This window comes from Aedes aegypti, chromosome 3 (assembly GCF_002204515.2).
Source record: "Aedes aegypti strain LVP_AGWG chromosome 3, AaegL5.0 Primary Assembly, whole genome shotgun sequence".
In the NCBI taxonomy this organism is placed as follows: domain Eukaryota; kingdom Metazoa; phylum Arthropoda; class Insecta; order Diptera; family Culicidae; genus Aedes; species Aedes aegypti.
In genome coordinates, this window is record NC_035109.1 from 124998259 (window position 1) to 125024145 (window position 25887).

A 25887-nucleotide genomic window follows, 5' to 3' on the forward strand; every position below is an offset into this window, starting at 1 on the left:
GTAAGTCGTAGCACTGTATTAAGTGGGAAACGGGACAATTTATCGTTGGGTGAATTTAAAAATATAGCAATACAAATTTTGAAACCGCTTTCTCAATTGCGAAGTTGTCTAGATTGATAATCCAGCAGCTAAAGGAGATATGTAATGCTGATGATATAAACGTTCTTTTCAGTTTTTCTCCGGCTCCTGATTATGTTCTTACTGTGACAGAGCCTGCTATTAATTTTATTAACTGAATTTTACCGATTAATCATTTTGCAGTTCTATATCATGTGGTAAACTAACACGCTCGTTCAAAAATTCAACTTACTACAGAACAAAGTGGAACTGCTCAAAAGTGAGTAATCATATAGTTACTCAATTTAGAGTAACATCGATTTATGTCAATATTGAAGTAACACTTACTCATTCTGTTAATTCTGCCGAAGTGTATAGATGTAGCTCACTTATAAAACATATCTTCGATTTTTTGTTTTGCTTTATTTTGATAAATTATAGCAAAAACTAAATTATATTTTAGGAGTTTTAAATGAGTAATAAATGATATTGACAGCAATTGTATTATGCTAATTAACCGAATCTGCATTTTCTCGGTTGAAAAGTCATGATCTATCGAGTTTTCAAATCAGCGGGTGTATTAGGGAGGATGTAGCTCAAAAATGGTATACGTTCAAAATTTTCAGTATAAGTGTTTCAAAACTATGTATGTGACAATACTCATCATGAATATCAAATCGAATCAAATCAAAACAAATATTCAATATTTCCAGCAAATATGACTGCTGCACTTGATGTCATTTTTGAGAACAATAGTGAAGTAAAACAATCCATTCTTAAGCACTTGTTTTGAATAAATCGAAGTACTAATCCAAAGGACCTTCTCGATCTTATCTTAGTAGACAAAGTTTTCACATGTTTTAGGCGGTTACAAAGTGAGTCTCGTAGTTTGCAGTTACTCAAAAGTGAGTACAGCTGTTATCTATAATAACAGAGCAGGATGGCCACCAAATTTCCATTTTCGAATTCCTGCTTTTTTCCCAGTTTTTACTGGTACAGTTTTCAAAATTTTCTCCCACTACCGGCTAAATTATAAGAGTTTTTTTAAATAATGGTGCAAAAATATCCTGAAACAAAAAAGTTATCGAGGTTTGAATATTTTTATTGTGGTAAAATATGAAGCTGCCGGTAGAGGGGTTAATTGTGCTAATAGGACGGATCATATTGGCTGTAAAAAATCACAGTAAATCATTGAGTTGCCCATGTAGTTCTTTAGCCTTATAAGAACTGTTTCAATTACTTATTCTTTGGTTTTGAGATAATAAAAAGTTCTCTAAATAAATAAGTGACCCAGAAAATCTCAAACGGTTCAAAAAGTTTCTCAGAAATTTGCAAGGGTACCAAGGATTCCTAAGAGATTTCCACGGGATTCACAGTATTCTTTTCGGTGGATTTCCGAAGTATTTTATTTCAAGGAGTATTTAGAAGCGGTCATTCTTACAACATTTTTGAAAGTATCATACAACCTGACAAGGAGAAGAAGTGGATTGAAAATGTTCCATTTTAGCGTGACATAAATTTTGTAACATCCTCAAGCCCCAAAAGGTTTCCAGAGGTAACCAGAAGAAAAATAGCACAGCACAATTTCGTCGTAGTATTGATGAAATTTCTCCTGTGATTTCTCCATAAATTTCCAGATTTCATTGCGGAAAATCATCGAGAATGAATTTTAGTTACTAAGGGGTCCATTACTAGCATTGAAACCCTGTCTCATGCTTTGAGAGTTGTAATGATTCTGCAAAATCATGCCTATCAGATGCATTTAATGTCACTGTTGGCCCTAAATGTTTGGAATATGAAACGGTAATAATATTCTGTTCAAAATCAACATATTCCCAAGGTGAGTTGTGAACGGTCAACTAATTTCTTTGAACGATGAGCACACTTTTCACTTATAGAAATGCAAAACTTTCGTATTGTCTATATAAGGTTGAAACAAAGGAAGATCATCAAATCGATATTCATTCGGAATGACACAGTTTCGGTTCTTCTTCACGGCCAGCAAGACTACACTCTTGTCAACAACATTTCTGAACTCCTGGAGCTCACCGGTCCTGTTCATGCAAGTGACGATTCATCCATGTTCTTCGACGCAGAGTCGGGGAATTCCTCACATGCATAATCTTCGCACCAGCACTACCTAGACGACAACCCCATTCCTCAACTTTATATGACGACAAACCCTAAGCTTCTTCGTATAGGACACCTCAACGTTCGTAGCCTCGAACGGCATATCGATGGTGTCAAACTAATGCTCGACAACAACAATTATCACTTTTTTGGTGTCACCGAAACCAAACTCAGCCAATCATCGCCAGTCGGACCTGTTCGGATTCCTGGGTACAACTTTATCAAGCACTCCTTATCATCCGGACGTGGTAGAGGTACCAGAACCTGCGGAGGTGTTGGAGTTTACGTGAAAAAAGGGATCAAAGCAGTGCCCATCCTGAAGTCTTCTCTTGATCTGGCAACGCCTATCGATCAACGACTCGAATTTTTAGCCATTCAAGCTAGAATTGGAGAGCTGAACACATGCATCGTAATTTTGTACAACCCTTCCGGTAGCAATATTCTGTTTGCACAGCAGTACGAAAAGCTTCAACTAGATCTTCTCGACCACCACTTTGATCGAATTTTCCTCGTTGGCGACTACAACATAAATGTAGACACAAGACAGCCTTCCGCAAATGTACTTGCTTTACATCAAATACACACTGCATTCAACCTTACTGTTCTGCCAACTTCAGCTACAAGGATAACGGAACATAGCTCAACCACGATCGATCTAATGGTTACCGACAAGCCACAGCTCATTAGGAAATCCAAATCTATCAACGCAAACACCATTTCGGACCATGAAGCAGTATATTTGATCGCCGATGTACGAGTATCAGAAGCACCACCCCAACTCATCAAAGTGCGAAACCTCCGTGGAATTGACCTTCTACGTCTACAAGCGGACTTCCAAGCGATTGACTTACTCAACATCTACCAAGAAGAAGACATTGACACCAAGGCACAACTTCTAAATACCGAGCTTCATTCATTGATGAATCAACACGCCCCCGAAAGAACAATCTGCGTCCGCGACAAGCGTACGCCATGGATTAGTAATGAAATCAAGCGTGCCATTGCTCTGCGCGATCTTGCTTATGCATTGTACGTGCGGAATCCCAATCGTGTCAGAGGGAATGCCGAATGGCAAGACTACACTTCGAAGAAGAGTAGAGCCAACAACTTGATCAATACTGCAAAAAAGCGCTACGCTGAGTTACAGTTCAGCAGTGATCTTCCAGCCAAACAACTGTGGAGCAATTTGAAAAGAGAAGGCATTCACAATAATTCAAAATCCAACCTTGCCAATGAAGATTTCAATGCTGAACAGCTAAATCTTTTTTTTGCTGAAGGACACTTAGCACTTCAACATAGACCTTTGGATAGAGCACCGATCATCGAACCCGTTCTGGACGAATCTGAGGAACGTTTCCGGTTCAGGCCTACCAACGTTGAAGAAGTTTGCAGGAGAATAAACGAAATTAACACCAACGCGAAAGGAATTGATGAGATTCCTATCTCGTTCATTAAAATGCTTTGCCCATTCATTCTGCCACTCCTGATGCATTTATTTAATGCAATTATCAATGCTCAATCATTTCCCTCACTTTGGAAGCAAGCTCTGGTGACACCTCTACCGAAAACATCCACGCCAGGTTCGTCAAAAGATTTCAGGCCGATCAGCGTTCTGCCTGCAGTATCGAAGGTGTTCGAGAAGATTCTTCTCTCTCAAATCACCGAACATCTTCAGGACGCCAATCCTGCTCTTCTTGCCAAACACCAATCTGGGTACCGTAGAGCGCACAGTACGACGACGGCGTTGGTGAAAGTCACCCATGACATTCTGGGTAATTTCGACAACAACAGATGTACGCTGATGGTCCTAATTGATTTTTCATTGGCCTTCAACTGTGTCAAACATGACCTGTTGAAAGAAAAATTAAAAAGCGAATTTCGATTCTCGGACTCCGCTTGTAAACTTCTTTCATCGTATCTCGAGCAGAGAAGCCAACGTGTCGTTTTGGGAAGCATCTCTTCGGAACCTCGTATGTTGAATGAAGGGACACCACAAGGATCGTGCCTCAGCGCATTACTGTTTGCTCTGTACATCAACAGCCTGCCAAACGTCGTAAAATGTGAATACCATCTGTACGCAGATGACCTGCAGATCTACGTTTCTGGCCCAATAAACGAAATCGACAGACTCGTCCAGCTGATTAACGAAGATCTCTCCGCGATTGAACGTTGGGCTTTAGCAAACAGGCTGTTTCCGAATCCCAAGAAGACGAAGGCAATAGTCTTCTGTAAAGAGGGTACGATAAATCCGCAAGACAATATCCGTTTCTGTGGAGAAATCATCGAACTATCCAGTGAGATAACGAATCTTGGACTTACGATGGATTCCAACTTGAAATGGAGCAACCATGTTAACGACATTACCAGGAAAGTTTACTGTACCCTTCGTACATTTCGACGGTTCCAGGGAGTGTTACCTCTTCAAACTCGCATGAAGCTGACTCGAGCAGTGCTGATGCCGTTCTTTTCCTACGGTGACGTTGCTTTTTATCCTGGGCTTTCAGCGGCGCAAAAAGAACAACTCAACCGCTGCTTCAAATCGTCTGTGAGATTTGTTTACGGACTTCGAAGACGTAACACAACGGGAATGGTACGACACACAATAGTTGGATGCGATCTTCCTGAGTACTATCGTCGGCGTATCTGTCATTTCATGCATGGAGCATATCATGGTAACCATCCAGAGTACATCACTCAACATACACCGATTGGTCGGAACGAGCGAGCCAGATCATTCATTCTCCCACACCATACAACCAGTGTTCGTAAAAGTGTTTTGGTGTATGGCGCGTCAACCTGGAACTCGCTACCACTCTCCGTCAGGCAACAACCCACATTAATTTCTCTTAAAGCAGCACTGAACAGAGGCAACTAGCCAATCACAATTAGCACCAATAGTTAACTTATCTTGCTAACTGTCTTTCCTTGTGTATTTTCCTTGAAATAATTTGTTCCTTGACATGATTTAAAGTGTAAATACTAACATGTTATCGTATTGCCAATAAATTACAATTACAATTACAATTACAATAACAGAGCATTTAAAACTGAAACAAATGCATTCTTGTATTGTCAATATTGGTAGATTGAAAAACTTGAGTCGATTCCCCATTGCCATCTAATGTCACGTTGACCGGCACACCAGAGCTCATTAGTTAGTCCAAATAAACTCTTCTGCCGCCTCTTAATTATGCATTCATCAAGTGCAACTGTTGAATGAAAACTTGTCAATAATGGTGGTGTTACCTCGTGAAAAAGGAATTGCCGCGTGGACAGGGCCACATCAAACTGTTTTGCATTTTTTTTTTCTCAGGAAATTGTATCGACTTCTGTTTGGTTTCAATGTGTTTTGATGATCGTATTTGAAGGTGATAGAAGTGAAATTAAGATACGAAATTATTCAATCAATCTATCATTGATGCATGGTGCATCGAAAGAAACCACTTCAGAGTAAGGATGATCTCATGCATAGATGACAACTATAATCTATTTCTATCGGATCCCGAACGTCACAACATTGTTTACCTTGGTTTTGATATACCGGGTCAGGCGGTTGATCTTTGACTTCGACATGATGCTGTTGTATATGTGTCGCAAAAACGATACTATCCGAGCGTTCTGGTCAGTACAGTAAAATAATAACAAATTCAGAACAATTGCAAATTGCTCAGATCACTGGTGGTTTCGTTTTGGTATTTGGCTCACTTTAACTCGTACAACTATCACAGATTCTTCAAGGATTTGATCACCGTAAAAACAAAAATAACACCACAAGGCACATCAATTTCTTCTCGAAATTGATTGCTGTAGATGATTATTCCTGCCATTCATCGGAATGGGATGAGTTGTCTTCTCAATTTTCTCTCTTATCGGGAAGAATATGGCCACAATAAGTGTGCCTCTTCGAATCAGGAACGCAAAAAGGTTCACAGTAGGGGAGATCACTTCGGCTCTGCAGCCAATTTCTTTTCGTTTACTTCGTTAACCATAGAGCACACAAACACTCGCTCACAAAATAGCAAATCACAATTTCTGAAAGGGGAAGCCAAGCAAGGGTTAGTGAGCAGGATTAGCAGTAAGATATGGAAACCAAAATATTAACAAAATAAAGCGCATAAACCTTTACATCTTTGGTTTTCTTGCCATGCTTCCAGGGATTCCACATGAAATCGATCAGAATTTCGCGAACAACGAAGAAAAACTTTCACGAAACGACACCACAACACAAATCCCGAACGATCGCTCAAAAAATTGCCCAAAAACAAACACAACACCCGTTCTTCGTCGGCAGCATACGACCGTAAACTGCTGCGCTGAAGCTGAATCGTTCCGCTTGCCCTTCCGTGAAAATCCGAAAACCCAGAGTCCGAGCGAACGGCACACGACGATGATCGTCGTTGTAGTCGGAGTCGCGCCGACTCGTCGAATAACCGACTCGAACTATTTAAAAAAAATCGTTTCCTTTCAGCTCTTCTTACCCATCAAGAAGTCGAATAACTGCACCAACCAACCACTAACTAACATTGGCAAAAATGCGGTTTCGCTAAGCCATCCTCCGACGAGTGCGCGATCGCGAGTGAGAGTAGTTTCGTTGCGGCATCTGCAGAACTCTGAGACCGTCGCCGTGGCGTGGAGGCGCGATTGGCGCTCCGTTCGGCTGTCTTTCACGCGATCGATTGGATGGATGGATTCATGGATTACTCGCGCTGCACATATTGTTGTTCAATAGATTCAGCCGGTCGATTTAACGGGGCTAGCGCTTGGTGTGTGTTGCTCTAGAATGGATGTCTATTTGGAGCTGATCGATTGGTAGTCTGATCAATTTTATTTGATGGGTAAAATAAATCGATAAATCGAACATGTTTACTGGATTTTCTATATACATGAGACAACTATGCGTTTACGGATAATATAGCTATTAGTTCACTTTTCTTGATTGTAATAATAAAGACTGATGCAGTATTTTCCACGTGTGTAACGGAATGCTATCTAGCATAATATTACATTGCCACATAATAGAAATCATTGTGGCGAAAAGGTTTTAAAACGCTACTTTGAATAAATTGCACCACTTTCAAGAAATTCTTGTTTTCGATTCAAATATTAATTAATTATTAATTTATGAATTTTGAGATTAGATTTTCTTGATATTCGCGAATACGAAACAAAAAGAGATTTACAAAGCACTCGTACTTATGGAAAACCTCGTTAGGAACTGTCACCGTGTGCGTGAAAAAAGCAAAAAATAAATCTCTCCTTGTTTTTCTCACAGAAACCCGAAGAAAACATCAGCAGTTTCGTAGTCCCGAAAAGAGGTTTTTCCCCATTTTGGCTCGCAAAGAACTTTTTGGAATAAGATTGTTGCGCGGAGCACCGGTCCCTTATTATCACTTAGTTTGAAACCTGGATTTTTTACAAGCCTTAATCGACCCTACAATTTCTACATAAATCGTGACGTAAGATGCATGTTGTTCAATCTTCCAGTATTTTTTTATTTATTATAGTTCTAACTTTTAAAAAATTGTTTTTTTTTTATTGAGAAAATCTTTTCATTTCCATAAAAGACTTTGACAATTGGGTCCTTATTTTTTTTAATGAAATCTTGTTTAAATTTAATAACACGAAAGAACATGTTACTGCAACTACTTGAGCATTTTTTTCCGCTCAAATAACGGCTATATCATGTTTATCTCAAAAATTGGGTCTCTAAATAAACCTTGACACTTTTGATCATGTTTGAAGTTCGCTTAGTCGACAAAACACCAAGTTTTAACACTGGGGTTGTTCCTATCTGATATTTTGGAAGGGACACGGAAAGCAAAATACACCCGAAATTTGAGTTTAAGCCAAGGGGTGTGACAAAATCTAAAAAAAAACATAAAAAAAATGATTTATGGACTTAAACCAACGGAAAACATTATAAAATTGAGTAAACATGTATTTTGGCCTAAACTTAAGGGGGCACGGGAGACTGTGTTATTTTCCCTATCTTTCGTCTCACTCTAACAATTATCATCAAAACTTTGTGGAAGCAAATCTCGAGTTTTAATGAACCGATAAAACTAAAAATTTATCGGGTTGTGCACTACATATATAGAATCATAGTGATACATTTTCACATCGATATATGGAGTGGTTCTTGGGATTTGCTTCTTGGAATGAATAGGGTGATTATGATGACGTCCCGTGCGGCCTTAAGCGTTTGGCACTAAAATTTAGACAGGGCTTTACCTATTATTAGGCATCTAAATGCAAAGACATAAAATCGTTGCTTGAAAATGACAGAATTGCTTTGGTTGGGAGATGTTCGACTTTTGAAGTTAGTTATTACAACTAAGCGAAATTCTATTGCGAATCTATCTTTTTAAGCCTTTGTTGATGTGTCTGAATGGGAATAATCACAAGATCAATACTCACGGATATATTAACAATTTTAATGAAACTCATGAAATATTCATAAATTTCTATCACGGTTTCGATTATTATCAGTTCCAAGGTTTGTGTTTCATATAAAATTCAAGAAAAATGCAAAAAAATAAGAATTAAATGCAAAAACTGTTCTATACAAGGTGCACGGAAAAAATTTCACCGATAGAATTTTTCTAAGCTACCAATTACAAAATATTAGCCCAAATACTGAAAGTTTCGTAATAATATCGGAAATGTTACACAATGTTATATATTAGGAAATGATCCTCGATCATCGGGAGAAAAAGGTCAAACATATTTTGAAAACCCCTGAAACCCCATTAGAAACCCTCGCATTCTTGGGTACATACAACCCCAAATTGGTGACCTCTCGAAAAACATGAAAACATATTGGAATGATTTGACACCATCTTGAAAATTCATAAAAACCACAATGGATTTCCTGGGAAGCCCTTCGGAAGTACATATAAAGCTTTAGGCTCCAGACAACTTCTGAAAAAAACAATCGTAAAATGTCTGGGAATCTCTAGAATCGTTTTAAGAATTGCTAAGAAATACCTGGGAACATATGTACGACCTTTTTGGGATCTTTAGAAAGCAAACAAATAATGTTTTAGCATTTACTTGCAATTTTAGAGTACATGTGCTGGAACACACATATAATCAAACTTGCATGAACCTCCGATCTTTTTTCTCTAAAAGTTAACCTTGTTAGTCAAGAAAAGCTTGCGGCATATTTAAAAATCTTTCATCGGCAAAAAATTGAAAAAAAAAATTATGACGACAACAATACAATGTCCTTTCTTCTTATATTGATTTATAGGAGAATAATGGAGTTACACTGATCTTGATGAAATTCAACCTTTTAATTAATTTGACACATCAATAACCTAAATGTAAACACTTAAATGTAACAACTACCGAGAGCTAAAGATTACATATACTTTGCAATTGGATTAAAATTTGTGATTATTGAGCTGAAATCGAATTCAGGTTAACTTCTGCGTTCATGAGTCCTCTCATGGCGTAGGGGTAACGCGCCCTAACTAGAGATCAGGGAGTCGTGAGTTCGATTCTCACTGAGAGAAGACGTGTAACTTTTTCGCAAAACTTCACATCAATTTGTGCATTGAATCCAATTGCAAAATATATGTAATGTTTAGCTTTCGGTAGTTGTTAAACTTCCACTTGGCTGGTTAGCCGTAAACCACAATTCATAATTTAAAACAAGTACTTAAATACAGTTAGTTAATATGCATTCAGTTGAAAACCAAACATACATTCCTCGATTCTTGTTTTATATTTTTTTGTCAGAAGTAATGCGCTTCATAGACAATATAAGAAAACAGCGCGCTTTAAGTTTCAGAAACAGATCCGACATATAAGGTTTTTTTGCTGGATAAATTTAATCAGAAAGAGAAGCCATTGCATTGGCATCCAGCTGTGACTGTAACTGAAAATTATTTTGCTTCACGGGCTTCGGCAATGCTTTTCATCGTAAAAATATCTGTCAAAGTATATTTTAATAGCGGTCAATGGGAGATTTTTCATTGCACAAGTAAATTTTCCCATTCAAAATCCCTTAGGTTCAAAATTTGAACGGCTGATGCTAAATTAAATTTTGACTGATTGAAATTTAACATAGTAGTTATGGAACTTAAATAGAATCAAAAAGTGGACTGCAGCGAGAATATGATATTTTTGATAATATCAACATGTGATATTTCAGTAGTGATAGTGGATTCACTGATGAAAACAATATTTAAAATAGACGTATTGAAATAAAGAATAATCGTAGCGATTATGTTTATGTATTCAAAAGATTTCAATTGCTGCTACTATGAACAATGTTTTATTTATGTGGAAATCAATTATTTCATTTGAAACTCTTTCCATCCTTTCTGAACGTCTACTACTGAAGCACTTTCCAAACTACTGGAACACGTTTACTTAGAGTTAATCAAGCGATTATGTGTACAATCAATAATTTTGGTACCTGCATTCTAGCTGTTCTAATGTGAAAAGTGAAATTTTTGATTATATAAAATGCGGCATACTGCCATGGGCTGGTCAAATTGTGTGGGTCTAGGTGAATTTTATGCTTAATTTGGAAAGTCATATTGATTATTTAGGTTATTGATGTGACAAATTGGTCAAGCAGTTAAATTTCTTTTTAATTAGTGTAGATCCATTGTTCTCCTAGAAATCCATATAAGAAAAAAGAAAAGAAACACAAAAATCGATATTTTTCAAATTTTTACGGATGAAAGATTTTTTAATAAGCCGCAAACTTTTTTTGACTAACAAGGCTAAATTTCTGTGAAAAAAGATCAGAGGTTCATGCAAGATCGATAATATATGTGTTCCAGAGCACCGTTTACCAATTTTCCCTTTCTTAGTAGAAAACGGAATGTATTAGTAAGATCTTCATCGCTTTAAAACATCCATCTCTTTGTACTCTTGGTGCCGTAAATTATTCATTCAACTGCAACTTATATGCAACCAAAACATGTTGCATAAATGTTGCAATACCGAAACAGCATTCACCGTGGTAGCAAGACCCATCTATCTCATATCAGCACGGTTGCAACAATTCAACCCACGTAACATTGCTCAAAGCCATACGAGACTGCGCACCGCCACATTCGGGTTACGTTAATTACGGATAATCGCACCGATGTCCTTACCAGTAGCGACTTTATCGAACTTGTGCCCCACGACAACCACAAACTAAACTATTTATAGGCTTCTTATGCAAATAAAATTAATTCCAAAGCAAGGCTCCCGTGTGGCGTCCACGCTTGCTGCACTCTGTGACGCACGGCTTCCAGTTATGAGTGCACGTGAATTTCCGAAGCGCGCATCAATTGCTGAAAAATGGCGATTACAATGGATCGCAGATCGGAAATTAACCCGATCTGCGACAATTCCGATTGTGATCGGTATCTGCTGCTGGCGACGGTGCGCGGTTTGCACTGGTTTCGGTTCGGGTGCGCTGCGCACTTACCGAGATACTAGATACCATATTGTTACGCGGATGTCGCGGTTAATTGAGCTTAATTGGTACGCTTTTGTATATCATTCCGTTCAGATTGTTCTGCACGGTGAGTACCGATGCTTGCGAATGTGTCCCGTACCCGCACACCGCACGTCTCTCTATGCGCAGTAAAAATATTTACATTTTGTTTAAAACTATTATTATAAATGCTCGGGTTGAGGCGGTGGTGGTGGCGTGCCATAAGCTATCGATCGGCTAGATTGTTCGGATTGACGAATTGCGACCCGATAGGAAGGGATTCGCGCGACCGCAGCCGAATCAAGTGGCGCGCGCGTCCGTCCGTCCCCGAACGATTGCCCGCGAGTAATGGATAGTGCCGGGGCGAGGTCCATATGGAAGATTTATTGAATTAATTTGAATCCATTGAAGTGAGTGATGGCTCGCAACGTTTGTATTTACTGGGAGGGTTACACTTATTGTTGTTTACCACAAACGCGTCAATTGTGGTTTACTCAGGGGACGGCAAGAATTGGCAATTGTTTGATTAAGTCTGGTAGCATGAGTTAAGGTAGTTGGTTGACTAGGATTCAGCAATTACACTTTTTTTAATGAGGAATCTTTTCCACCTGGTTTAAATGAGACTGGAATCTAAACCTTGTTAATATCTAATAATTTTTAACTGTAAACTGAACATCAATTATCCGAACGTACGAATGCATAATCCTTGTAAAACATTCAGACAGATAAAATGAAGAATTTTGTTTCTTTTTTCCATATCAAAGATTCAGGAACAAAGCCTGCCTGCCATAGTATTTTCAAATAACTTCTATGGATATAAACGCTTGAACACTTTTGGAAAGCTTTTTAATCTTTTTCAAACTTTTTGAAAAATCCCTACAAATCTTTTTATTTTATTTATGTGAATTTTGACTGATCTGGCTCACTTTTTGGCTGCATATTTCTAGGAATCATTGGAACTTTTTATCAACTCTTCGAAAACCGCTTTAAGGTAAAAATGAATCGAAGCCAAACCTCAAGTTTTCAAGAGCACAAATCTAGAAAACGAAACATCCGTTTAAGCTGAAAACTTAATCGATTAGCCACTAACTGGTTAATCGATTGGTCACTAGCTGGTGATGACCAATCGATTATGTTTTCAGCTCAAACATGTGTCCGGTTCTCTAGATTTGTGCTCTTTAAAATTTGAAGGTTGGTTTCGATTCATCCTCACCTTAACCCTTAAAAGGCGTGGACAACTTTTTTGCACTCTTTTGCTCATATCTTTTGACTCAAATGATCAATTCTCAAAACTTTAACGTTATTATATAGGGAATCACCTATATTATATAGGGTTGCACCTCGAAGTGCATCACAAAGATTTGAGTACCGGTAGCCAATCCGGATACACGGCCGTATATGTAGTGCACCTCTTTTTCCACCAGTGATTCTTGATGAAATTTCAATATATTTCGAATGTATTTATGTGAAAGTATGTATCTCTTGTGGAACATTTTTGAACCACAAAAATCACTTGGCCACTTGACATTTTCAGATCCAGGAGACCGGAAAGCTTCGTATGGGATTCCGGAGAACCAATCAAAATCAAATATTGATTTCCATACCAAACCAAATAAAACCATATTTATCGACAAAATATGGGCATTGGAATAATTTCCGGTCTTTATTAAGACTTTATTTTGACCGTCAGGCTAAAGCAGGCTAAAAGTGGCTTTCACTGCATTTCATAGTATTAGTTTCGAACCATTGGATGTTTAAGTTTCAGACTGCGGAAATGTACGCAACCTAATGATTTTTAGTGTCAAAAAGAAGCAAAATTTCATATAAATTTTCCAGTAACTCGAAAAATATGAGAGATAAAAATATGCTCTTTTCGATAAAATAATGCGTTTTTGCAAGTAACAAATAACACTAGAACAATTAAAAATTGTACAAAATCACCCAACCATGTTATTGTGAAAAAAGGGATTTTAGGGGTTTTCCACGAAAAACTCCACAAATGTACATGAAAAATAAAAGATATGCATACGGTGTCTTCAACAAAGTTGTTTCTTTTTATATTGCCTACAACTTTCCCGAATAAACTTTATTTTTAACTTCATAAATACGAAAAATAATATTTCGTTCTCACTTTTAGGTGGATTGATCATCAAATTGACACTTCCATAAAATAGCGATTATTTTATGGAAAAACTTTCCCGAAGACACTATAGTACAAAAATCATGTTTTCAAGGTCAAAACAATTTCGATCACGTTTTTTCAGGAACGGCTACAGTGTGTGGCGGGTGTACCACATAAAGTTCGAGAGTTTTACAGAAATAACCATTCATTATATAGACATGACTCAATTAATAAAAAAAAAATGTTTCTGTTGAATTATGAGTTAATTTTTTGGACACGATTTATATCGATTCTAAACTAAAAGAGAAGTTCTCATTTGTATTCTAACTGTTTTGCTTTTTATTTAAAAAAATATGGTTTTCGTAAAAGTTGTAGAGGACGTTACAGAATGTCAAAGTATACATTTTTACCGGATATTGCAATATAACAATGCTGTTAAATGCCATGAATATCACGCGACATTCATAATCGAATATTGCTAGTATTTGTCTTCATAGACTACAAAAATAATATTTCTCTGTGATCACTTTTATACTACTATGATGTAGTTAAATTATCCAATACCAAAGGATGTCATTGACAATTTACTGTTCACAAAAAGATGACAATTAGTAACAATTTGTTTAAAATTCAAGAAATTCAAAAAGCATGTACAAATTGAAGTGTAAATATTGCGATACCAATATCTTCTGGAGATAGTTCGAAAAAACATTTTAATAGCATTTGAAAAATCATACATGAAACAACTTTTACTGTTTAAACTGAGGGGTCTCAAGTCACATAACTTTAAAACTTCAAAATTATTATTAGCAAAAATGTAGTTTAAAAAAAAAACTCACAAAATTTGAAACAAAATATATTAATATTGTTTTAACGTTATTATTTTAAAACGAAAATATAATTTATCTAAGTACGAACTAATGAACCAATTTTAAAGTTTTCAAGAGAGATGCACATTGTAAACTAATAATAAGTCATTAATTACTTACTACAAAAAGCCCTTGTGCTGAAACAATTGATTCGTATTTTTTTGCAGAGATACCAAACCAACGGATAAACACATCATTGCATCACACCGAAATTATTACTGCACAAGTTCAATTCCGATCATGAATCGTAAAATTTTAAAGTCTGACGTTATTGATTATTCCTTTGAAATGATGCATTGATCAAAGTTTGACCTTCACAGTACGCTGCTAGTGTCATCTCCCATGAGGTCAGCGAGCAGTATATAATAAGTTTCTTCTCGATAGTGTGCATCAGAGGTTATCGCGGAATCCCCGCAGGTCACTGTAACTTTCCCGTTGATAAGAATTACACGAGGCCTTTGTTTTGATTCTTTGTTTACGTTTTAATTGATTTTTTTGTGTACGTTCTCTAACCACATGGGCTATCAATCAAGGCATCGTGACTCAGAGGATCAACTCTGGCTTGTGGCAAAAAAAGTGGCAGCAAATTGTTTGCAAATTCCAATCACGACTGCGACTAAGGTCATGCGGCTTTCATTTTTACGATCCGGCTCCTTGTTTCCAAAACTGTCGATATCTTAGAAGTAAGTACTGAGCTGCACGCACAGATCGGATCGTCGCCGGTCATCATCGTCGTCGCGTCAACGGTGATCGTGTTGCGGAAAAGGATTGCGGTTTTGCACATAAACAACAACTTTAGCGCAACAAAAAAATATGGCGACGACGAAGCCAGACCGGCTCACCTTTGAAGGCTGTCTACAATGACGACGACGACGATGCTGCTCCAAACTAGATCTACCCGTCTAAGCCGCTGATCAGTAGCCTTTCCGAAATACATAGGGTAAGAGACTACTTGGGCACTTCCATAAGTCGCGAATGGTCTAAAACTTTGCAATATTAGCACTTCAATACGAAGCATATTGTGACCAAATATGAACCGAAGTAAATCAAAAGTGCCGAGAATAGAATCCGGCCATGATTTCGAATCGTTATTGGCTGTAGCGCTTACGGTGTCATACTTTTGAAGCGATTCTGTCCTCCTGGACCAAAAGTGTAAAAAGGCCGTTGAAATAGGGTCAACGATTTCTCTAACCTGTTGAGCATCAATGAGGGGGGTGTGACGGGGTAATGTCGTAAAGTGTGACGAGTGGTCACATGGACCAGCAAGTGCACCAACTCAATGGCGAATGCGGCTAAAAATAACCCAAACCAGTTTTCGGCCCTTCCGATCGCACAAGAATGCTACAGATGCGTTTGCGGTAGCAAAGGACGGTTGGCGAAGATTGGATGGAATCCTTTCATTTTATTATTCTTACAGTTAAGAATCAGTACTGGAATCAAGCCCGTCCATTCCCATTTAACATCGTATAAGTTTATTCTCGGCTGTCAAACTTTTATCATTATATTATGTCGTTCCTTACTTACACCTTAAATAAATTTTTTGATGTAACATCAGTAAGATAGAAAAGGTCCTACAGCAGGTGAATACACATGAATCGTTGTTGTAGCATTGAGAATGTGCAAAAACCACACTTCGATGGAAACTGGTTTCTGTATTCTACAGACCTCAGACAGAATCCACGAAAAAAAATTGTTATGATCCTTTGCCAACAATTGAAACTTGACTTCGAGGCATGCGCCTTTTCATAACAAAAAATCGCAAAAAACACCACTCCTTGCATAACAGGTCCAATCGGCGGTTATCGCTCATCACGAAGTTTTGTGATCTCAAACGATCTTCTGTTTGATTGGCGTTGTTTACACAAAAAGAACTGAACCTGGACGTGATGTTGTTATTATTGTTATTTCCCCGGTACAAATTGTCCAAACAGTAAGCTCAATTTGAATTAAGGCAAGTGAAATGGCTAACAGCGGAGAACGCGGGGTAATAACAGGTTCCACACAACAACAAAAAAACGGACCCGCTAATTCCAGATCGTGGCGGAAGGCGCCTCTTGAAATGTGCGATAATTAGCCGCTACGTCACTCAGGTGCTCCTTTCGAAGGAAGAACTGAGATATCAGGCTACCACCTCTAGGCAATTCATTGCTGATGAGTTTTGGCCAGGAAGTACCGTTTTCCTGCATGAATCGAAAACTAATTATCTGACTATTATGTTACAAAAACGGAAATCACGATTAATAGGAGTGTAATCTATATTCAAATAAAAATGGAGTGGTGTTTGTATGTCACGAAATGGCTTCCAAACGGGTCAACCGATTTGAATGATTATTTTTCCGTTTTGTTCGTCAAGTGTTCCGACGTGTTTGTGTGCATAAAAATCCCAGGATTTTCACCGGGAAAGTTGAAAAAACGGGCGTGAACGGAACTGTCATTTTGTATGGGACGATCCATAGCGTTTTTCAACAGCCTACTGAACCGCTTTGTCAAAAATCGATATTTTGTATCCCATACACTATGAAAAATCCAATATTACACATGATATACTTTTCAGGTTATGCCACCTACTTGATGTAAAATATGCAATGACGTAAATGGTCATTGTTGTAGAAATACGTCCAATACAACAAAACAAATCTGTTCAAACGACTATTACGTTCACTATGATGGAAAATTACTTCAATTGAAACTTGATTTTAAATCTGAACGAATGTTTATTTTGAACGCTCTTATCTAACCGATAGACTTTGTCGGAGACAGCATCTTTGTATCTTAACACTGGAATGAGATATTAACTAGCGAAATATTTGCCCACTAGCGCCATCTAAGGAGTCGATTCCGAACCAATGATTATTAGGCCAAATTGCCCTTATTTAGATTAACAACCGTCTCGAATACAATAATCCTCGCAGACACCCCAATTATCCAAAAATTTGAATCTATTTTGTCGCCCACCTCCCTTATTGAATAATATCATGTGATGAAAATTACGCCCCTTTGCTTCAGTAATTATGACAATTTGTTCATTAACTATTCGAAAGATTTCAATCATCTAATGAAAATTGCGCCCCTATGATCCAATCATCTACTCAACAGGTCACTGAAATCTAATGAACATTGCGCACCTATTAACAAGGAATTATAGACTAATGAATGTTCTTTGTCGCTCACTTCCCCCATTAAACATTATCATGTAATGTAAATTGCGCCCCTTTCCTTTAGTATGACAATTTTTTTTATTAATTAGCAAGAAGATTTCTATCATATAATGAAAATTGCGCGCTTCTGGTCTCAGCCCCTTCTCAACAATCTATGCCCAGGGAGGTCATTGTTATGCAATTAAAATTGCGCCCCTTATTATTATCCAGGAGTAATAACAATTTTCCGCCCACCTTCTCATTATATTGTTTATTGAAAATTTCACCTCCAGGTAAAAAAATGCGTCATCAAGTATGCACCTTGTTAGTTTTGAGTTAATGAATAAATTAACCTCCAAGCCTTCAACACTAACAGAAGACTTCTTCTTCTTCTTCTTCTTCGAAAAATGGAAACTCCTACATAAAAGGTGTTGTGGATGACTTGTAAATAATTTTTAAATAGAAATACTAAAAAAATCCCATTTGAATTTTATATGAAAATTGTCTCATTTATGACGTGCACCGAAAAAAAAAAATATATATTCAATATTAAAAGCCGATTTGAAAGAAATTTCCATTTTTCATTTGAATGATTGTTTATCTCAATATAGTTAATTCTACTATCAAACGTCCATATATCGCGAGATGGACATTATCTTGTCTTAAATGAAAATTTTTAGCGTATCATTTCCAAACAAAACTACACAAATGGAAGTCACAATCTGAGGAAAATAAGACAGCTTACTGGCAGTTAGTTTGTTTTCTTATCTTCTTTGATTTCTTTTTTCCATTTTTGTGGGTTATGTACAATAATTAAATGTACATGATCTAGGTCAAAATCATTTTCACAACTCCTTCACTATGAAAAAGGATATCAATATCGAAAATTTGAACTGCAGTTTGGCAACACCCAACTGCATTTAAGTAATCAGCAGTTTAAAATGTGAGATCAATGAAAAACACCCAGAAATTTAAATTACATTTATTTGAGTTTAGGCCGAATTTTCGCAAACTGCTCTTCCTATGTATGGTTTTCGGTGACAGGTTCGCCATGACTTTTGGAAGCTTTTAAACTAAGCCAGATGCCTCCACTCTCTCAGGTCACAATCATCTCAGAACTCAAGCGACGTATTTTTGTCTAATCAGTTTACTTTGAAAAATGACTCATGACGCGTTTTGTAATAACATATGAGAAAAAAAATGGTTTTCGTTTTGTTTTGTACAAAAATGATACGCTAAAAAAAATATCTAAGACAAAAAATGTTTTTTTACCTCTTTTTTCCTTTTAAAGTGCCCATCTCACGAAGTATGGACGGTTGTTAGTTAACATTTTTTTAAATATATTTATTTATTTATTTGGATTTATGTAACGTAAGGATAAGTCCTTTTTTTAATGTTACACTGTGGTGGATGTGAGTTTTACAAACAATTTATTACACAATTTATAACATAATTTCATCAAAATACAAAATGATCATTTTTTGAGTCGACTTTAAAATTTGAAAACCATTTTTTCAGAGTAGGACACAAATGATTTTTAATTTCAGTATTTTTAATCAAAAAATCAAGACAATTATCCGCAAGTCATCCGTACACCACTTTTTTTGTAGGAGTTGCAATTTTTCGATACAAGAATTTTCAAAAAAAAAAAATGGGAAGAAAAGTTTGGATAGTCCAAATAAATTTTGCAAAAATTAAGTGTACAAAGAGGCTGGGTCAGTCAAGGTCTACACATCCAAAAAGGTTAATTGAAATCTGAGAGGGTGCTGCCTGCTCGGAATACGATTTGGCGTGAAATTGCTCGAATTAGATTTGATCAAGAGTTATTACAATCAACTCTCCCTTACTCGATATTCTGTATCTCGATATTGAGTTAGAGAACCATAGTAAAAGTTGGTTTCATAGCTAACTCGATGGTCCCTTGAATCGCAGTTGCACTGGTTTTGTGTTTTGTAACTCGATACCTTCCTTACTGTGAAAAAAGCCGAGAAATCTTTTTTTTTATTCTTATCAGTTTTGGCAATGAAGGTAATGCACGCCAGTTAAATTATTAAGGTTTGGTGGATTGCTCTATGGTTCCAAATAATATTTGGAAGCTTGAAAATACAAAAAATAGGGTTTCTAATATAAAATTTCACACAAATTTTAATCATGATACCCAAACTTTAGACGGAACCAATTAAGCTCAAATTTTGGCCAGTTGTTTTGGACCCCAAATGGAACCGTGATTGACAGAAAAATCGAGCTGTTTGCATGAATATAATAAATGAACATTAGGGTGCGGCTTATATTTCAAAAGTTCTCGTAGCTAAAATTCGTGTACTCAGCGACTTGAAGGTGGATTTTCAAGTTATTAAATGCGACCTTCAGTAAAGTCCACTTAACTTTGTTATTCTCCAACCAATATTAGAACTTTATTCTCTTCAAAATTATATTTATGAAAAGTTTGTAAAAATAAACAAATCTGTTTGAAACACAAATTTGTCTTTGTTTAATGTAATTAGCTCCAAATTTTTCCTTATTTTACCTAAAAATTCAACTGCGTTTGACCAAAACTTAATTAATACTCAACTAATTGCCAATATTTTTGCTTGCTTGATCTTGATCTTGATATCTTTTTTTCAATCTTTTGAGGTTTCTCTTTTTATGTGATTTGAAGTCAGAAGAGCACGAGAATTTTTGATTTTGAAAAACTTCCAAAAGTGAGTCGTACCCTTATGAACAATTGATCAAAATTTTGTCGAAATCCGTAATGGACGATTATACGCGATGTTAACAGTTGGTATGTAATAACCCAGAAGTGTTTATATGATGGAACATATCTTGCTCAGTCTGCATGACTTAAACCCAATAGTTCATAAACCAACGAGACATTCATTTCGCGTTTGTTTATCCAGTAGACTCACTAGCCTTGGATAGTTTTAACCAAGAACAGTCGTTGAATTTTAAACTTAATGAATCAGAAATCACCTTTTCAGATTCAAACTATCATTAAACTACAGTCAAACTTATATAACACGATTTTGTAGGAACCTTCGAGTAATAGAAGACATAATTACTACAACTGCGGTTTAAGGAACTATCGACATAGCCAAGATAACCATGAATATTTACTATGGCTCTATTACATGATATCGAGAAATGAAATTTCTTTTGATAAAGATTTTAATTGATTGTACTACGCTTTCAGGTCTGAAAATCTTCATTCTTAGTAGTTTTTAGATAGTCAAAAACGATGATTTAACTTTATTCCTTAAGCTTCCACCTATATAGGGTAAAGTATTGCTTTGAACCTCTTTGATTCACTTTGGTATCAGATGTATTCAATTAATTAATTCACTACGCGTGGTAAAGATGGACAAATCTCGCGGAACATTACTAAAGGACCTATGTACAAATGAGAGATTCTCTCCTCTCTCGTTCTCTTTCGATTATAACAGTGGAACACTAAAGATTTTGGGAAGTTTTTCACTATAGATCGAAAGTCAATTTCCTTGACTAGCGTTTCATACAAAAAACGCAACAGAAGATATTAATGTGACTCAGTTATTAATGAAAGAGAAAGTAAACAAAGAGAGCCTCTCAATGTTAGATAGGTCCTTTAGTAATGTTACGCGAGAAATCATGGGTGAAATTATGAAAAAATTCACGTGCCCGGCTGGGATTCGAACCCAAGACTCTTGTATACTAGACGAGCGCTTTACCAACTAAGCTACTGAGACACTTCGCGACCCTATAACTCAGTGGCTCGCATTAAGCATCCGTTCGCCGAATGCATTGCACTGACTGAGCGGATTCCCACTCACTGAATGATTCCGTGGTGTGTATTGCCAGGTGAACGCTCATCAGCACTCAAATCCGAATGCCACTCGAACGGAATCAGAATGTAAACAATCACTCGTTTGCCTTCGGCTTCCAGAATCGGTAGCGACTCAATCAGCCGCCGTTTTTTGTTTCGCTTAGTGCTTGCCGAAGAAGCAGAATGGGAATTGTGAATTAGGCATTTCACGGCGAAATTCTCTCTCTTTTGCTCTTTAACGAAACTTGAAAACAATGGTGCCAGTACCTTTGCCGATTGCACGGTGACGTCATCAGAAAATCGCTCTCTTTCCCTCCTTCGGATAATCTGAAAACAACGGTGCCAATTTCTGTCAAAGTTGACAGGTACTGGTACCATTGTTTTCAAGTTTTGTTGAAGAGCGAAAGAGAGAGAAATTCGTCGTGAAATGCCTAATGGGCAATTGAAACGTTCAGCTTGGTCAAAGAAACAGCAGTCTCGCTCCCGACTATGCGTGGAAGGGAGTGAGGGTAACGCAATACCTAAACTGAGTGAGTGTTTCTCATGCTTGCAGTGCTTTGTGATGGCTAGAAGCTCTTAGAAATTTCGAGTCGTCCGTTGGCTACCAGTACTTCATTGAGAAACGAACGATGGATTGCAGAGGTGTTCTGATGTAGAAATTCGGTGAGTTTGTTCCGGTCTTTAGCCAACATTATCTACATGCCTGCCAGAACGTCTACCGAACGTATCCTATGACCTTACTCTAACATTCCACAATATACCGTTACACCAAAGACAAATTACAGCTATGAGAGGATGTAGAGTTCTCTGCATCTTTCTTAAGTAGGCGTTCAATTGAACATTTTTTCCCTTTCCCTAGCATTCGCAAGGTTGTGGCCAAGACAGCTCGACTGTTGGAGGATGCGTCAATCTTAAGGCCGCACGGGACTTCATCATAATCACCCAATCCATTTGAAGAAGCAAATCTCAAGAACCACTCCATATATCGATGTGATAGTTTTATCATATGATTCTATATATGTAGTGCACAACCCGTACAATTTTCAGCTTCATTGGTTTACTAAAACTCGAGATTTGCGTCTGCAAAGTTTTGATGCTAATTGTTAGAGTGATACAAAAGGTAGGGAAAATGACACGGTCTCCCGTATCGCTTTGACTAAGAGTCAGGGATTAGTCCCTAATCTCTGGCTTTGGTAACGGATGGGAAGGAAGCAACCCTCATACAATGCTCTAGGACTGTACGACCAATGAATTTGTACGAATTGCTTAAAGTTAATGCTAATGCTAATGGCCTTGATAAAAGCGCACGAAAGTGTTATTCGGCAGCACTGCGCAACATTTGATAGAGTGCGATGCCCACTGAAGGTAATCGTTTTGTATTATTAAAATTTCATTGGGAAAATATAGTTCACTCCGCATTCCTGCAATAGTTTTCAACACATTGAGCCGAGACACACATTCATTTACTACAGAAAAAACAGTCATCTAACATAAATTATTGCGTTAAGTAACTGCTGCGTACTATTTTTTTAGTTTGATGCTCGACCAATGAAGTTTTTTTTGTAAATTTTAACTGCTCGTGTGCTTTAATATCAAATAAAGCAATAACTAAGTAATAACTAAAAGTAATCTAAGATTATTGCAAACTTAACGTAATTTTTCAACAAATAATGTCGAAATTGATAACCGAAAATGCAAACCAGGTAAATAAGAAGCGTTTCTTTCTTTATTTGAAAAAAGTGGAATTTTTGCATCATTCCCATTCTACGTGAAAAACTACTGTGATGTACTTTGTGCTTTTCGGGAATAGTTCATTGTGTAGCATAACTAATTTCAAATCTAAATCTGCCAATAGGTTTAACTACAAAATCAAACAGAAACGAATTATTGCTGCCAAAGGTGTACCCAAGCTAAGGTTCTATTTCACAATGCAATTAATCACTAAATACTGGACAAAGGACATGAGCATTCATTTTCTCTAAATATCTTACAGAACAAACATGGTAAAAACTTCATTTTCAAATCAGAGTCAAAACCGATTCGTGTAATTGGTAACTTGTGTCACTGGCTGTTTGTGTGCCACGCTGAGTGAGTTCTAAGTTCAGTAACAACATTCAATGTACAATTATAACAATGCGATGCTTTGTGTGGGTGAATTTCTACCGATATAAAGACCAGACAGGACAGATTTACTACCAAAGATACAATTACAAACGGTGTACAGCTTACAGAGGGGGGGGGGTTTAAGTAGATGTGTATGCAATCGATAAATCGAGAAACAAAGACAGGAAAACATTCCTCATAGCCAGAACAACAGAACGCAGAATTACTTAAGGTGAAGGTGAGTTGACTACTTTGGTAATTGTACAAAAAGTATCGTGTTCGGTTTTTTTTGCTTGTGTGATTAGGTAGATTGAAATAGGTGGAAAGGCAAACGCCAACAATAGGCGAGTTTGACGCGTCTGCGCGGTTTTCTAATTTGTTTTAGGAATTGGGAACGCTAACCTCACAACCATCCAAATCGTTGGATCCGGTTTGGCTTTTGATAATATTGTAGGTTTTGACAAATGGAGCCTTCAGCATCTGCACTCAGCAGGAATAGTGCGAGACCGTGCGAAAGAAGGATTGGTTACGTGGGAAATAGAAAAGTTCATGTTAGTTTCCATCGAAGATCTCGTTTTCGGTAGATGGATCTTAGGATGTTCAAAACGGAAAGAAATGTTGAACAGAAACTTTGTACTCACCTCCCATGATTCTCGAGTGTACTCGGTGATTTCGCCTTCGCTGGCTGATCGTCCATCCTAATTGGAAAGAAAAAGTTGATTATTATTACAGAGATCTACCTGAAGCATTCCATGTAAGTAACGTACCTTGGTTGGACTTCCGCCCTTGGTTGCCCAATCGGTGTCGTTCTGGATCAACTCGTAGCCACGCTCCTTGATGGCTTTCTCGTCCAATTCACCGTACAGATGCTGAACCCAAGCAGTCAAGAATCGATAGAGCTCATCAACCCTAGAGCAAATAAGCAAATATATAATAATGAAAAGGATTATAAGATCATTCCAGAAATAGCACAACTCACTTGTTCTTGGGAATGCTGAACCAATACTCCGGTCGTAGTTTGTTCTTGCCGTAGGACATGACCGTGGTCGGCAGTGGGGTGTTCTTGCCGATTTTGCGACCCATGCGCAACCGAAGGTACATTGGCGGATCGGGACAAGCACGGGCCGGACGCGGGATCAGTTCTGTGGACGAGAACACGGGACGGAAATGGTTAGAGATATCGGTTCGAGGGAGCTCTGTTGAAACAGGTGGACGAACGCTTGGAGGTGGAAAATACTTGGTCGAAAACATCGAAAGACGGGTGATTGGTATATGATTGTTCATTCAACATCAAAAGCTTAGGGTTAAACAATGAAAATTCAATATTTGTACATTACATTTAACACCAAATGTATACAATACATTAACATCGACTCACAAACTTTATATGGAATGATATTTTCCCCCAAAATCCGCTTACTAGATGTGGTAAGATGTATAACAATATATGTATGAATGTTTCTTAAAGATTACGAAATGATAATTAGAAACTAATTCAATAAAAATTAATGAAACTCAAGTTTAATAAGTACACACTTTTGGATATTGGTAAAACATAATTCAAAACTTATATGAAAAGATTTTTATGTTCACTTGGAGGAAAAATGTGACACATGGAAAAAGAGTCATGATTTTGGGATGAACCTGTATTTTCATGTTTTAAAAATACACTATGACATAAAATTTTACCGTAACGCCAGCTGTACGTTTCGTTGTTAGTTTTTAGCGAAGGAAAGTGTGAATTGTGTGTGAATTAAACCATAAAGTCATAAATTAGTGAAATCTACGTATTCTCGGCAGTCTAAGCCAATGCCGCACTTCTATAGTAATTACAATACCCGATATAAATATGGACTGCGTTGAAAAAGTATTGCGACATTCAACTGAATAGTGAATTACCGTAAAACGGGGTAACATTGACCAGCGGGGTAACATTGAAAGAAAAGACCCTCCTCGTAAAAAGTGCGAATCAACATTATTCGATTGAACATTTTCAATGCATGAATGGTGCTTCTTTTCTTATACTCAAATCATTAATTTTATTGTCTTTTCGGAACAATGATTTCGATGATAATGGATGACACTACTGAAGACATGAGTATTACCAATCATATAACCAACGAAACTGTTTGCTAAAAATAGTATCGCTAAAAAAACGATTCCGTTGTCAAAATTGTTATATGTTTGCTCATTTAACCAAAATGAACAAATTACTATAAATAATA

General features: G+C 37.1%; 1 protein-coding gene across 23 annotated transcripts in view; it reads right to left on the reverse strand.

Moving 5' to 3' along the window:
- LOC5575778 (TLD domain-containing protein 2) overlaps window positions 1-25887 on the reverse strand; it is a 635746-nt gene that overhangs the window by 79951 nt on the left and 529908 nt on the right. For 14 of the 23 annotated variants that reach the window (XM_021850058.1, XM_021850049.1, XM_021850048.1 and 11 more), the window contains 4 exons: window positions 24642-24804; window positions 24430-24571; window positions 24304-24360; window positions 24065-24142 (listed from right to left, as the gene is read on the reverse strand). In XM_021850058.1, coding sequence (XP_021705750.1) covers window positions 24065-24142; window positions 24304-24360; window positions 24430-24571; window positions 24642-24804 — 440 coding nt within the window. Of the gene's footprint in view, window positions 1-5712; window positions 6220-6313; window positions 6819-24064; window positions 24143-24303; window positions 24361-24429; window positions 24572-24641; window positions 24805-25887 lie in introns of those variants that run through there. The other 9 variants (XM_021850051.1, XM_021850050.1, XM_021850055.1 and 6 more) reach the window with 4 other exon arrangements.